The sequence below is a fragment of the Halichoerus grypus genome, chromosome 9 (assembly GCF_964656455.1).
Source record: "Halichoerus grypus chromosome 9, mHalGry1.hap1.1, whole genome shotgun sequence".
Lineage (NCBI taxonomy): Eukaryota > Metazoa > Chordata > Mammalia > Carnivora > Phocidae > Halichoerus > Halichoerus grypus.
Window position 1 is genome coordinate 114495193 of NC_135720.1, and position 14524 is coordinate 114509716.

Consider the following 14524-nt stretch of genomic DNA (forward strand, 5'->3'; position numbering starts at 1 on the left):
CACCACCACCACTGGGACATGCACTCACTTCACCAGGTTGGAGGAGGGCAGGCCAGGGGTAGTCAGGAAGGGAGAGACCAGGCCTGGAGCACAAGAAAACCTGGGTCCTGTCCCAGCACAGCCAGTGACTTGCAGGTGACTTTGGCCAAGTCCCAGCCTCCTTGGGGCTCAATTTCCTGACTTTCAAAGTGGGTACACAGCAGCCCTCAGCCTCCCCGCTGCATGGCGGGGAAGTGTGCGATGGGGCAAAGGTGTCTGCTCCCTCCTTACTAGCGGGGTGCACACAGGCAAGTTACTTAACCTCTCATTTTCCCCATCTGTGAAACAGGCTGATAACACTACCTCGTCGGGTAGTTGTGAAGCTTGCGTGGGTTGATCTACACAACACACCTGGAACACTGCCTGCCTGGCCCTCAGCAAGCTCTCTGGCTTTACTACCACTTTATTTCCTCCTCACGCCACCACTGCGAGGCGACGCTGATGTCCTCAGAGCCCCTCTTAGAGTGTGGGGAAGAAGAGTGGTGGGCTGCCCCTCGTGCCAGCACGAGGGCTCGCCTGGGACGCCCCCTGGATGCGTCCGCACGGCTGGGCTGGCTCGGCAAGGCCACGCCTGATTGGTTGGTGCTGGGCCCCCTTGGTTTTTCTCTTCTTCCTTCCTTCTTGCCTTCACCAAACTGGAAAGTAGGACTGGGTTTGCCAAGCAGTTGTGCTATCTCGTCCCGTATCAACTTATCGCTGTGCCGATTTTGGATCTGCCCCTGCATCTAGATGCCTCCTACCAGCTTCTCAGCTCGTGGAGCAGGCTCCAAGTGGGGCTCCCTCCGTGCCGTCTGAGAGCAGGCCCGAAGGAAGGCCTAGGCTGTTGCGTCAGCACAGCCCCTTGCCATTAGGCCTCAGGTTCCCCCCGCCCCTGCCGCCTGGCCCGGCAACCCTAACCTCCCCGTTCGTGCTCCAGCCACACAGGCAGCTCTCAGAAGCCTCGTCCTGCGCCCGGCAAAGCAAATGCACATACCAGGCAAAACACCTCCCCCTTCCTAAAGAGCCACTCTGTGTTCTGAAAGACAGTAGACAACGTGAGAGACCCCTGGGGGGCTGGGGGGTGGGGGTGGGGATAAATGGGTTGGGCTGAGGCTTTCAGCGCCACCTGGTGCCAGAGGTCCAGGTGGGTGGCGGAGGGTCTCTCTGAGCTGGGGTCGTGAACAAATTGATAGGCATTCCCTGCATGGAGCCAGCTGGCCATGCCCATGCCATGGTCTGGACTGAGGTCGTTTAGAGCATTAATCATGTCCAGTGCTGCCTAGCTTGCGGGCATCCTTGGCCAGGAGTCCAGCAGAGGAGAGAGTATTAATAACTCGGTGGTGATGGGCACCCCTGTGGGAATGTCCTCTCAGATGGGATAGGACGAATGTGGCCAGAAGAGCCTCCCCTCAGTGTCTCCATGGGCACTCCCCTGAGACAAAGTCAGGATGTCTTTCGGGGCTGTATTTGCAGCCCAAAGTTCCAGCAAGCCTGCCCTTAGGGAGGAAAAGGGAGCGGCAGGTCGTAAAGAATGAGGCCCCCCTTTCCTCCTGCCTCGCCCCTGGCCCGCACCAGAGCCCGGTCTGGTCCCCACTTCCCTCATATCCAAAGCAGCGGTGAGAAACACTGCCTTCCTTACAACCCAGAGCTGTTGGGAAGATATGACCACCCCGGCAATAACGCTAGAAATAATTATGATAAATCACATTTATTGAGTACTTAGCTCTGGGCCCTTGGCTAACCTTTTCACGGGCTGTATCTCAATTTTGTCCTACGTGCATGAGGTAAGTATCCTTACTATTTCATTTTATAGATGCAGAAACTGAGGCCCAGAGAGGTTTGGTAACTTCTCAGAGTCACATGGCAATTATGTCGTGGAGCCATAATGCAGACCATGTGCACAGCTGTGCTGCACCAAAGTGAAGCTTTCCTGTCCCCCCTGAGCTCCTGCAAGAGGCCAAGTGCCCCGACAGCAGGGACTCTGCTCTCCTCTTGGGCCTGTGACAAATGTTCCCAGAGGCAGGCAGGAAACATGGTATGAGGAGTTAAGACACAGTCTCTGCGCTCTGGAAGCCTATGGTTGTATTATTTGATTTTTTTAAAAAATGTTTTAATATTTAAATTCAAAAGCACAGGACAGTATTTAGAAAAGTCTACCTCTCATCCTGGCTCCCTGGAGCAACCACCATTTCTAGTTTCTTATAACAGATTATTCTAGAAGTGACTGATGCCTCTTTACAGTCTTGTTCAACTACCGGTGGGTCGTGGCTAGGAACTGCGGGTCCTTCCGCTCCTCCCAGCACCCCATCTCCCTCACACCATTTCCACCTTCCTCCTGTGCTTTCCAGGGGCCCCCTCCCAGGCCGACAGACAGAGGGACAGCTGTGCTCTGACGGTGATAGAGGCCAAGAAAGCGAGAGCTGAGGACCACTGACAGCCCCGCCTCCTATCCAGGAGCTGCCACTTCTACCCCAGGCCTTCCCCCCGCGGACACATGGTCGTGCAGGACAGCACGGATGCTGGGGACGCCAGAGTGGGTGTGCGTCTAGAGCCCTTCCTGCACCAGGTCGGGGGGCACCTGAGCGTGATGAAGTACGACGAGCACACCGTGTGCAAGCCCCTCATCTTCCAGGAGCAGAGGTTCTACGAATCGCTGCCTCTGGCCATGAAGCGGTTCACTCCGCAGTACAAGGGTAAGTGTCCAGGCAGCAAGCCGCGGCTCTGTGCCCACCATACCGGGCCGGGCTCGTGTGCGCGCCCCCCATCGCCTCCCCGGGCACTGTGCTGCGGGTGAGGGTTGACATGGAGACAAGCCCCTCTCCCACAGCCCGATTGGCCTTCGCTGTCCTAGTTACTCTGAACTCTTCGAGCCTCTGGGCCTGGAGTCTAATGCCATTTGACATCCCTACAAATTAGCTCAAGCCACTAGGCTTCGAGGAACTGAGAATGGAATAAAATGATACCCCGGGCCCACGCTGCCCTGCTAGGGTATCTGCTCCGTGCTTCAGGAGCGCCATGGCTGGGTCCTGTGACCAGGGCTGGGACAGACAGGGCAGGCCGAGGCCTCCTTCCCCTCCCGCCGGAGACCCAGGCGGGTGTCAGGAGCCTCAGGCCTGGGTCAGGGCGGGAAGGAGCTGGGACCTGACACGGTTAGGAAACCAGAATTCCTCATCCTCTTCTGGTGGCCAAACCAGGGCCACGGGCTGCCTTCCCGGTAGAGGTGGGGGAGTGGGGCACAGAGCGTGTGTGTTCTGATCCGAGTCCAGGGTGGGTTCTGGGGAGTGAAGTCTGGGTGGGCAGGGCCACCATTTGGGGGCCTGCAGGCAGGGGCACTCTGGGCAGCAGGCCAGCATCCAGGGGGCAGGCTTTTTGTCCACACCCGGCCTTCAGTAAATGCGGCTCACAGGGCTCAGGGCATGACTGCCAGCCGCCAGCCCCTCAATGGGATGAGTGCCCAGAGAAAAGACCTCTTTTAAAGGTCTTTGAATGTTGTGACTACAAGCTTTTGCCCTCGAATAAGCATCTGTAGTAAAAGTGATTATAGCATCCAAATCAGTCAAAAACTCACTTGCATTTCAAAGATCAAATAACTGGGAAGGATGGGGCCTAGCTCTATGGGTATTTCTCAGAGTGGGCTCTGGGATTGATCAAGGCTGGGGTAGGGGTTCACATGCAGATTCCCAGGCTCCCTTCCACACCTGTGAACCAGAACCCCTGGGGTCAGGGCCCAGGAATCTGTATTCAGCATGTCCCAGCTTGAGACTCACTGATAGGGGGCCAAGGCATTGAGCCCCAAGCACCACTTCAGTCCCGCCTTGCCAAGACCTTCCGAGAGTCTGAGACGAGACCCATGAGCATCACATGCTGTGAGAGAGGGCCGGGTGGCCGGTGTGCAGCCTGTGCAGGCCTTCCCTGGGGCCTCTGGGGCCACAGGCCAGGGTTGCCCATCAGTTGTGGGTCACTGCCCAGCTCGTCAGAGCGCCCACTGGAATGAATGAATGTCCTTTCGCAACTGAACTCAACCTAGCAAAGGGGTGGCAGGGTCTTGTGTGGGGTGGCCTCCCGCCCGCAGCATCTCATGCTTGTTGGACACAACTCTGGGGCTGAGACAGACTGCCAAGGCAGCCACAGGCAGAGCAGGAAAGTGAAAGAGGCTGCGTGGTCTCCAGGACCCCATCCCGGTGCCTTTCCTGTGTCCTGTCTACACGTGCCCATTCCTCTGGGCGGGGGAGAATGGTACCCTTCTCGGGCACCCTCAGGCACCGGTCTACTGTCCAGACCCCTACTCTACCCTGCCCCGCAGGCCCGATCGGGCCCATCCCTGGTACCGCCTGCCTTAGGGCTCTGCTAACTTGATAGATTAACTTAAGCCAAGGCACCCCAGCTACACGTACCAATGGGGTCTGGATTCCACTGACAGGCTGCTGCAGTAAAGAGCTGGCAACTGGAGACCGTTTGCAGGGTGGCTATCTGCTATGGGTCTCGGGCTTCGGAGCAAGGTCTGGGCTGCGCTGGAGAGGGATGTGGGAGAGAAGACGGATAGGTGGAGACACAGAGCCAGAGGCGTGCAGGAAGATGGAGCAGGGACACGAAGTCTGGCTGGGTAGCTCTGACAATATGAGAAATAGAAATGATTTTTGGATCTTATTGGTTTTGGGTTATTTTGCACCCCTGCTTGCCTCCATTTATTTAGACACTCAAATCTGATGAGATCAGACAAGAGTTGGAGCCCAGAGAAGCAGGGGAAGGTCACATTTCTTGTCCTTCCAGGGAGGCCTCGTGGGGCTGGGGCTCCCAGAGACAGTGGTTTCTGGCGAGCGAGTCACCACAGTCCCACAGCGGGAAAGGTCAGATGGTGAGCTGAACTTTACAAAAGACCCAAAAGGGCTTTGCCCTTGGCTGGCACACCGTCCTGGGCTCCCCAGCAGCCACGTGGCTCCAAGCTCCCCAAGGACAAGCAAGGAGGCCAGCGCGCTCTCCTTTCCCCATGGCAGGGGGTGGGCTCTGGGGCCTGGTGCTGGCTTCCAGGTGGGCCCTCCTCCCCAGAACAAGCACACCAGCCCTCCTGCCTGAGGAAATAGGAACAGAAAGGTAGACACCACGTCCTTGGGCTTCTTGGCACTCTCGACCCTTTGTACTGATTACCCTCCCAAAACAGGTTTCTCTGTTCGCTCCCACGGAACACAATGGCCAAAGCAAATGTGATAAGGACAGACAGGAGCGTGCCTCATCCCCGCACAAGTAAACACAGCATGACCACACCGGAGTCTCCCGATGAAGCCCTTGGCTCCGTGTTACAGCTTGTTCCTTCTTCCATAGCCACGTCTGCTGTGGCCTTTCTCAGAGCTCCACCCCTTACTGTGTGACCTTGGGCACGTCATTCCATCTCCTGAGTCTCAGTGACTACAGGCAAGGGCCTCGCAGGCCTGCCGTCACTCCATGGTAACAGACGAAAGGCCCGGGAGCTGGCACACGGCAGTGATTATGACCAACGCAGTTCTTTTCCTGACCTGCCATCAGCCCCCTGTTCTCACGAGCAGAGCCCCTCTAGTGGGCATGCCAGGTTCAGGTAAACGACAAAACGCCAGGTTCAGGTACGGTATTAGCAGCAGTATCATTCATTCCCGGGACTCAGGGGCCTGAGATGAGCTGAAACAATGCAGAATTTTTTTAAGGAGCTAGAAAGAACTGAATGTCACTCTCAGGCTGAGAAATTAGGGTACCGGGAATCTGAGATGACAGGACTAGCCCAGAGAGACCGCTAAGCTAGGCACAGATGGCCCTGAAGAGCAACTTGCTGAATTATAGAGCAGCCCTGAAAATGAGCGTCTGCACTGACCAGCCTGGGCAGGGACGCAAGCAGGGAAATCAGCTGCCTTGCGTGCTGGTTCAGCAGAAATTACCACTTGCGCTGAGAAAGTGACCAAGTGGCCAGCGGAGGAAATAAATACCTGAGGGGACCTGATCACATGCAGCCCACCTTCTCTCGGTCAGAGTCCCGGCAGGAAATGAGCGGTATACTGAACGGGGTTTAAGTGAAGAGAGTTTTCAAAGGGACAGCTCATAGAAGCGCTCGCAGGATTAAGGGAACCGGGGGTGATGAGGCACTCAGGGACCAGCACCCCTAAAAGGCTGTGACCACCCCTAGGCCTGAAGGGAATGGGGTCACAGACACAAGGAAAGTGAGGCCACAGAGGGACAGGACCATGCTGCAGCAGGGAGGGAACCAGTGGGATAAATACCTCGATCTTTCTCCTGCCTCACCCCATCTCCTGCCAATGTCCTCTGTTGGCCCAACCCCTGGGAAACCAGGGCCGAGGAAGCCACTGGTGCACCCCACAGGGTCAACCTGGCAGGCACAAAGCAGGGTGGAGACAGGTGGAGGGTGGCTTGGTGGGAGAAGGAGCCACCAGAACAGTCATGGCATCAGCTGCAGGAAGAACAGGGAACCAAGGACTCTAGAGAGCCAGTCCTCGCAAAGCCATTTGTGGGGCTGTCTCCCGTGCCACCAGCAAGAGTACAGCTCCATCTCCACCAGAACTCTAGCGCGGCCGGGCACCCACTTAGCTCAGACGCTGAGCCCCATGGGGGGAGACCCAGACTGTGCCGCCAGAGCGAGAAATCCGAAACGGGTGACCACAGAGCCGGTGACACGCGTGGCAGACCTAATTACCTGACCTGGCCCATGTCCCGGAGGAGAAGCCAATTAGCACGTTTGTTCACTGGGGTTCCTCACACTGTCCACTCTCACAAGCAGCAACTGGAGCAGGCTGCCATGCCTTGATTACAAACACCGATGGTCAGGAGTGACTGTAGCTGGAGAAATCCCACAAGTCTCCTGTCTTCTATCACAGAACCATGTTCCGTCAATAATATTCATGTGCTGTGTGTCTAACTGAAGGAGATGGCGGGCATCCGTGTTAAAGCCAGAGATCGGGGTGTGGGGAGAGGTCTAAATGAAGGGGACACAGAGGCCGAGCCCCGGAAGGCTGTCTGAGGCGGGCTTCCTGGAAGAAGCTGGTCAGACAGAGAGAAAGGGAAGGGAGAGAAAGGATGATGGAGGCAGAGGGGAGGAATGGGATGGGCCCCAGCTTCCCTCACAGCCACCCTGAGGCAGGGGGCCCCTCTTGGTGGAGGACCAGCTCTGATGACCCCAGGCTGGGCCCCACTGGAACAGCTCTGCTGTGACTGGGAATGTGCCACCCTGCACCGAGGAACCAGAAGGTGAGACAAAATGTACAGGGCTGGCTTTGTTCAAAGCATGAAAGGGCAGAGAGATGCAATGAAGCAGACCAGCCCAAGGCTATTTTCTGCAGGCTCCGCGGCCCTGGGCTCATTCTGGAACAGTCCTCATAGTTCTTCCTTGAGAGAGGAGTTAGGGAAGGGGGAGGGGGGAGGTTGATCAGTGCCATTAAACTACCATTCAAAAGGATGTCACCCCTTACAACGTGTCCACCAGGTAAATTCCATCTGATCTCCGCCCCCCCCCCCCCGTGTGTTCTGCAGGCACCATCACGGTGCACCTCCAAAGAGACAGCCGAGGCCATCTCAGCCTGGTGGCCACCCCGCTGAAGGAGAACCGGGCGCCCTTCAAGGTCTCCACGGAGTCGGCGGCAGTGGCCATATGGCAGACTCTCCAGCAGACCACCGGCGGTACTGGTGGCACCCACCCCCTCGCCCAGTGGCAGCTGGCTCACTCGCTCGAGGAGAGGTGAGGGCCACATGGCAGGATGACAGAAACCTAGCAGGGACCAGCTCCGCTCCCACCTGCGCCAAGGTCCACAGCTCCCCAAAAGGGCCGAGGAAGTGACAAATTCACAGGAAGCCTCCTTCTAGAAACACCAATGCAACCAAAGAAAGGAATGAATTTTCCTTCATGCAGTTTTTTAGAGGGAGGACTCCGATGCATTTACGTCAGAGGCTGCCACAAACGTAGAGTCCTATACAGAGCAGGCATTCAGTGCATATTTGTTTAATTACATACCGATTTCACTGAGACCATGCAATGTCTCCAGATGGGGGTGGGGGGAATGCAGAAACCCAGAAGAGGTGACACAAAGGAAAAGTGGCTAATGGCAGTCCGAAATCACCTTTCCTCAGCGGCCAGGAAGGGATGAGGAGAGAGGTCAACGCAGCCCCCCATGGGACCTTGGAGACCAGGCAGTTCGGGGCACCCAAGGTCCCAGAGAGATCTCCAGAACCTCTGATAATGTTAGCTGACCTTTCTCAGATGAAGAGGACCCCTGGGGACTTATAAAACATTTATGGGAAACAAAAGGGAGCTAATACAATGAAAGTACCTCCCTTCCCCAAGGAGCACAGCCGATCTAATTAAGTCTCTTGGCTCAGCGTCAGGAAGCGGGTACGCATTATCTCCATTTCACAGATGGGTAAGCCAAGATGCAGAGGACATGAGACAGGGCGGACCAAAGATCCAGGATTCCCAGCCCTGAGGGCCTTTTGAGGTCTCAAGGAAATAACAACACGGCATGCTCACAGCCTAAACTCCCAGCCTTCTGATTCCAGGCAGGGTCGCTTGTTCCCACACCACATCGCCTCGATAGTGCAAGCGGAACCCAGATCACTTACAAGTGAATTTAACCCCCCCCCCCCGCCCCGCCCAGCCCTCTGAGGAGGCGACATGCTCTAATGAGTGCTTCTGGGGTTTGGAGAGACGCCCTGCCAGGGCTGCAGTGTGGCCCGATCTCGTGCCCAGGGCCTGAATGGGGCAGGAGGGGCACTCCGAGACCCTGCAGGCAGTGTGGAGAGCAGCCAGGGACAGTCCGTGTCAGAGCCCAGCTCAGGAGAGCCCCGCCCCAGGGACGGGCACCTTCCCCGGCCCTCCGGCCAGGCTGCCCTGACTGTGGTGCGCCTCCCTCTCCCGCAGCCCCGCCACGTCGCTCCTCAGGTCTGACTTCCACCTCAACGCCCCGGTGTCCTCGCTGGTGGAAGACGCTAAAGGGAACCAGGCCGAGAGGAGGAGCTTCAACCCGTGGGGCCTGCAGTGCCACCAGGCCCACCTGACCCGCCTGTGCACCGAGTACCCGGAGAACCAGCGGCACCGTATCCCTGTCAGAGGGCGGGGGACCGGAGGGAGGTGACAGAGACAGACGGGGGCGCAGGGGCGGAAGGGGGAGACACAGACATGGGGCCAGGGGAGGGGTGGGCGGGGAGAGACTGATAGGAGGGAGACGTCGAGGCACAGGCCCTCAAACCTAGGACCTAGAAGAAATCTGATCTCTCCAAAAGAAAAATCAAAGAATATGGGGGAAGTCGGACTGGGAATTAAGTTGAACCCAGTGCCCGTGGCCAGGCCACTGGCTGTGTCGCTGCCACCTGGGCAGAGGGGCTGGGCTGGGGGTCTCTGTGGGCAGAGAGGAATGATGACGGCCATGCTGGGTGGGGGTGGCAGGGGGCTCAGAGGGCTGGGTGGGTTCCCCACACCCCAGCCTCCCTTCTAGCCCTCCAAATTCTCCCCGCAGATGTCTTCCTATGGAGCTGATGGGGTGAGGGGGTGTGGTGCCCCCCTCAGGGAAGTGCCCGAGCGGGGGATTTTTAGGGGAGGCGCTCCCCCCTCATCCTCAGGCTGCCATGTTCTCAGTGAGTACATTTAGGCTTGAAATACCCCTTTGTCAGTGCTGGGCTCCTTCCCGCAAACGGGTGACTGGTTTCACAGTATTACTAAGACACATCTGCAACCCTAATCCCTAAGAAGCTTTTGCAGCATAATTACTCCGCTGAAATTAATATTCCTGCAACTCATCTCCAAAGCTAACATCAACCCACTTCTCCCAAAAGGTATTGGCCCATTCAGTGACTCGAGGTTTTAGCCTTATGATTTTCTGCCATAAAATGTAAATTGGGCACGGCCTGCCAGGGATTTCACGCCTGCATTTAAATTCCAACCTCAGAGCAAAAAGGAAAAGGAAAAGAAGCTCACGTAGACATAAACTCCCCCTAAATAAATGGACTTCTTAAAGCAGCCTGCAAAGCTAATACTTTGAATTCTCAAGAGGGACGATGGGCTTGTCTGTGAGGAGCTGGGAGAGAAGGAACGGTGCTCAGAGGAGGGGGTCCCAGGCAGCCGCCAAGGCGCGCTAACTGCCTCCACAGGGGCCTCAGTCTTCATGTCCACAGAGCCTTCCTGAGCTTAGCGTGACCAGGGTTTCTGTTGCTGGAAAACGTCGTGTCACAGTACAAGCACCCCTGTATCCTGGACCTGAAGATGGGGACCCGGCAGCACGGGGATGACGCGTCCGAGGAGAAGAAGGCCCGCCACGTGAGGAAGTGTGCGCAGAGCACCTCGGCCTGCCTGGGCGTGCGCATCTGTGGCATGCAGGTCGGTGGCAGAGGGCCCGCCACAGGGCTGGGCGTCCGGCGTGTGCACTGCGGGGCAGGGGTGTCTCCCAAGCGGACACCACTGCCCACAGAGCCAGCCACCCAGGAGGCAGCCGGGCATGGCCCTCCCACACAGGAAGGGCAGATCCCACTCTAGGACACGCTGGGATCTCTGTAAGAGCCCCTTTCAGGACAGTGGTGCCAAAAAGCTGCCATTTTTTTTTTAAACTCGGTCTCAGGGTCTCCGGCAGCTGAAACTTCCCCGTGGCCACGTGGGGCCTATCCACATTGAGAGCAGACCTCTGGTGACAGTGTGTGAGCAGGGGCTGGGGAGAGAACTGAAAAAGAGCTTCTCTGTGCACTCCATGGCTTCTTCAGTCTCTTAAAGGATACAGCTGAATCCTCTCCTTCTCAGGTGCCATAAGGCACTCTGCTCTCTGAATTCTTATTAGCCGTTCCTTCTTCCTACGCCACGTCTTCTGCTTCTTCTTGGTACCTGTTCTGGTTAATGAAGTGGGAAGGTCGTAGCCTGCTCCGCTGAGGCAAAGGAATGGTTAATTTTTTTATTGCCCAGACTCTACCCCATTTTTGTAGCTCTGATGTGGCTCGTGGCAGGGGCTGCAGAACGGGAAGAAATAAACTTTCCCCACTCGTTCGCTCTTAGCGTCTATCTCCTCAAAGCAAAACCAGACACTGGTTTGACGGTACACGTTAAAGCTTTCCTTAATTGAAACTGCCACCCCTTGAAGCTGGGAGTGGAGTCTATAAATTTGTTGCACAGATGTCCCCTGGAAGGCTGGGAATGCAGTCCTCAAGAGAATGGAGTGTGATGGTTTGGGGTGTAAATGGAATCTCTCTCCGGACTTCCAATCTTCTGAAAATGATCTCATTTATTTAGACAGTGATGCCTGTCATGTATTTATGACGGCTAATTTAACAGCCCATCTCCAGCCCTCCAAAGCAAGTCTATCATAGCTTTCTGATTTTTTTTCCCACGCTGGTTTTCCACAAACATACCACGTAATCGGAAGGCAGGAGAGACCTGAGAAACTGTCTTGGCCAGGTATGGGCTGCCCTTCCCAGGTGTGCCAGACAGAAGTGAACCAAGTCATGGCCACGCCAGCCACTGGCCTCCGTACAGCCTCTGCCTCTGCCTGTGCCATCTGAATGAAACGGGAGCGGCTGCCACTGTCCCCCCAGCAGCATCTCCTCCATCTGCTCCCTTCTGGTGGCCAAGACATGACAGGGGAGGGGGAGAGGAGCTGGTGCCAAGGAGGAGCCACCAGCCCCACAGAGCTGCTGCGAACCTGCCCGTTCCATCCAGGCTCCCCTCAGCTGCACTGGCTGCCTAAAAACCCCATCCCTACCTCATCCAGCCTGTCTTTTCATCTTTTTATCTTCAGTCAACCCTGCTTTACCCCAAGAGCCATGACTGTTTCCTTAGAACCTGCAGAGAAAGGACTTTATAAACTTCGCTGGGGAAATTGAATCTAGTTGGCTTTCCAAGGCCATTGGCTGTGATCTCAGATTCCTACTAAAGCGTTCTAGCTTGGGTTTGCTAATATTTGAATTGAAGAAGGCCAGGAGCCAGGGTTTAAATCATGATTTGGAGGATGACACTGGAAATTCACAAGAAAGTCGATCCAAAGCTTTTCCTTATGGGCGGAGGGTCACCTTTGTGGGGTGAAGGATATGTAGAGCTTGGATTCCTATTAAGGGCGTGCACAGAATGCATTTTAAAATGTGAAAGTTCCTCTGGTGCTTGATGAAAGATCATCCTTCCATTCATTTCAGCCATTCTTGCCCTGCATCTCCTGGAAATCTGTTTATATATCATGCTAGCTTGTAACACTGCAACCGTAGCAGTTGCAAGCTTTTTCTTGAGTTGGCAATTCTTCACGTCTTCTTTCTCTTTTTATTACCAGGTTTATCAAGTTGATAAGAAGCACTTTCTCTGCAAAGACAAGTACTATGGAAGAAAACTCTCCGTCGAGGGCTTCCGACAAGCCCTCCATCAGTTCCTGCATGACGGAACCCGCTTCCGGACAGAGCTCCTGGAGCCCATACAGCGCCGGCTCCAGGCCCTCCTCTCGGTCATTAGGAGCCAGAGTTCGTACCGGTTCTACTCCAGCTCTCTCCTCATCATCTATGATGGGCAGGAGCCACCAGAAAGGACCCCAGGGGGCCTGCATCCTCAGGAGGCTCCACAGACGGCCCACGGCAGCTCTTCCGGAGGTCTCACCAAAGTTGACATCCGGATGATCGACTTTGCTCATACAACATACAAAGGCTCCTGGAACGAGCACACCACTTATGATGGACCAGATCCAGGCTATATTTTTGGCCTAGAAAACCTCATCCAGATCCTGCAGGATATTCAAGAGGGAGAATGAGGCTTGTTGGGCCTATCCAGATTTTTCTGGAGTATAGCTCTCAAAAGGGACCTACTGGTAGCCAAGTTAGTCCAGACACTGTTAGATGTCTTTGTCATAATTATATCCACATTCAAAAGCCACACATGGCAGGGTATATTAATGGCGGCTACAGAAACCAGCTCTGGAGGTAAGTCCCGTATTCTGGCATCTGCTAATGCTGGTCTTCGGAGGCTGGACTGTCAGTGTGAAACGGCACCATTGTGGAGTACACTGGAGGGCTGTGGCCTGAGGGAGAAGCCAGCATTACAGTGAGATTCTGGAGAATTTGCATTTAAAAATGCTTTTTTGTTGTCACGCTGAAGTCTTGGCAAGCTGTGAGGCAAAAAACTCTACTTGAAGAAGACTAGAAGAGTGAGTTCACGAGTGTATGGTTTTTCTGCTCGCGTGGGCTGCCCACCCCAAGAGCAGACAGAGCTCATGAATGACTGTCTCTTATCTTCCTAAGAGGCATTTAGGTGGGGCAAGAAGAAGTGGGATAGATCTGCCCGTCTCACCAGCTTCCTACCCAGGGTCTGAATGGGCAAGGGCAATCCAGACACAGCCCTGGCAAATCAAGACCCCGGGTTCTCCATTTTGCCCGTGGAGGCAAAGGTCTCTCTTTCTAGACGTCCGAGTACCTATTGGAAGTGATGCCTCTGCCCGATTCTGGCCACAAAACGGCTCTAACCATGAACTGCAGCTTCTGGTAGGGGTGGACTGTGCAAAAGGATGAGCCACTGCTGTTAAATTACACTATCCACTTTCTATTTATTTATTTTGGGGGTGGGGTGGGGGAGTCAGGAGAGAGAAGCCTGGAGGGCCGAGGAAACCAAGCGCAATGTTTACAAGACTGGTGGACAAGTGTAAATATGGAACAAAGAGCAAACAGTTCTAATTAATTCCTTCTTCTGCAGTGTGGAAACCTATTACAATGCCCTTGAGTCGAGCATGAAGATACGTTACCCAATTAGGGAAATAAATTTGTTAATAAAATTGCTGAGGTCACCAGTGATTACTTGGTGCACCTTATTACCCTTTCTGTTTGTTTATTCTGATCATCACACTGTACAGCAGTTCCAATTTATGGGTGACGAGAGTGTACAGAAGAACAGTTCACCGATTTCTTGCAATCCTTTGGGGATCCCGGGGGGGAAATGGTGGCTAATCAAATATTTGCATGTATCTACAAGGCAGGTACCAGACCTCGTAAGTGCTCCTTTTATCTGAACTTTCTATAATGCAAAGTAAAATAATTTTATTCTCATGGTTAATTACCATCAACCGTCCAAAAATCCACACTTACAGAAGGAAAGAGGCCTGGATTAAAAAAAAAAGAAAAAAAAGGTTTTTTATTGTTTAATTTTAGGCTACATTATATGGATTTCAAAGCAAGTTAACTTCCCTAATTACGTTTGGCTGAGATAACGATGTGATTAATTTGCATGTTCTGCACCCATGGTGGGAGAATTGAGTCAAAGTATGTTGGGTGGCAAAAAGGAAGTCAGCCGAAAACTAAATATTTGCTAATGACAAAATGGAGCCCTAACTACTGCTTTTTCTAGCCCACTTCCTTGCTTAAAAATCTGGTTCTACCAAGTCTGAAGCTCCCTGCCTTAGCTTCCTATTCCTGGCCCCGTTCTCAGCCCTGGGTGCTGTGGGACCTGCGTGAGGACTGGGGGAGGGGGGTCAGCTAGAATATAAGTCTTTTAGGGCTGGCCACCCATGTCGCTAACTGTGCTGCAATCACTCTCCTG

General features: G+C 54.6%; 1 protein-coding gene across 1 annotated transcript; it reads left to right on the forward strand.

Annotated features, from left to right (window-relative positions):
• Positions 1-2377: 2377 nt before the first annotated feature.
• IP6K3 (inositol hexakisphosphate kinase 3) lies at positions 2378-13802 on the forward strand. Its single transcript, XM_036115716.2, has 5 exons — positions 2378-2711; positions 7525-7729; positions 8906-9081; positions 10182-10357; positions 12282-13802. The coding sequence occupies exons 1-5, from the start codon at positions 2513-2515 to the stop codon at positions 12747-12749; spliced, it is 1224 nt and encodes a 407-aa protein (XP_035971609.1). The 5' UTR covers positions 2378-2512; the 3' UTR covers positions 12750-13802.
• The last annotated feature ends 722 nt before the right edge of the window (positions 13803-14524 follow it).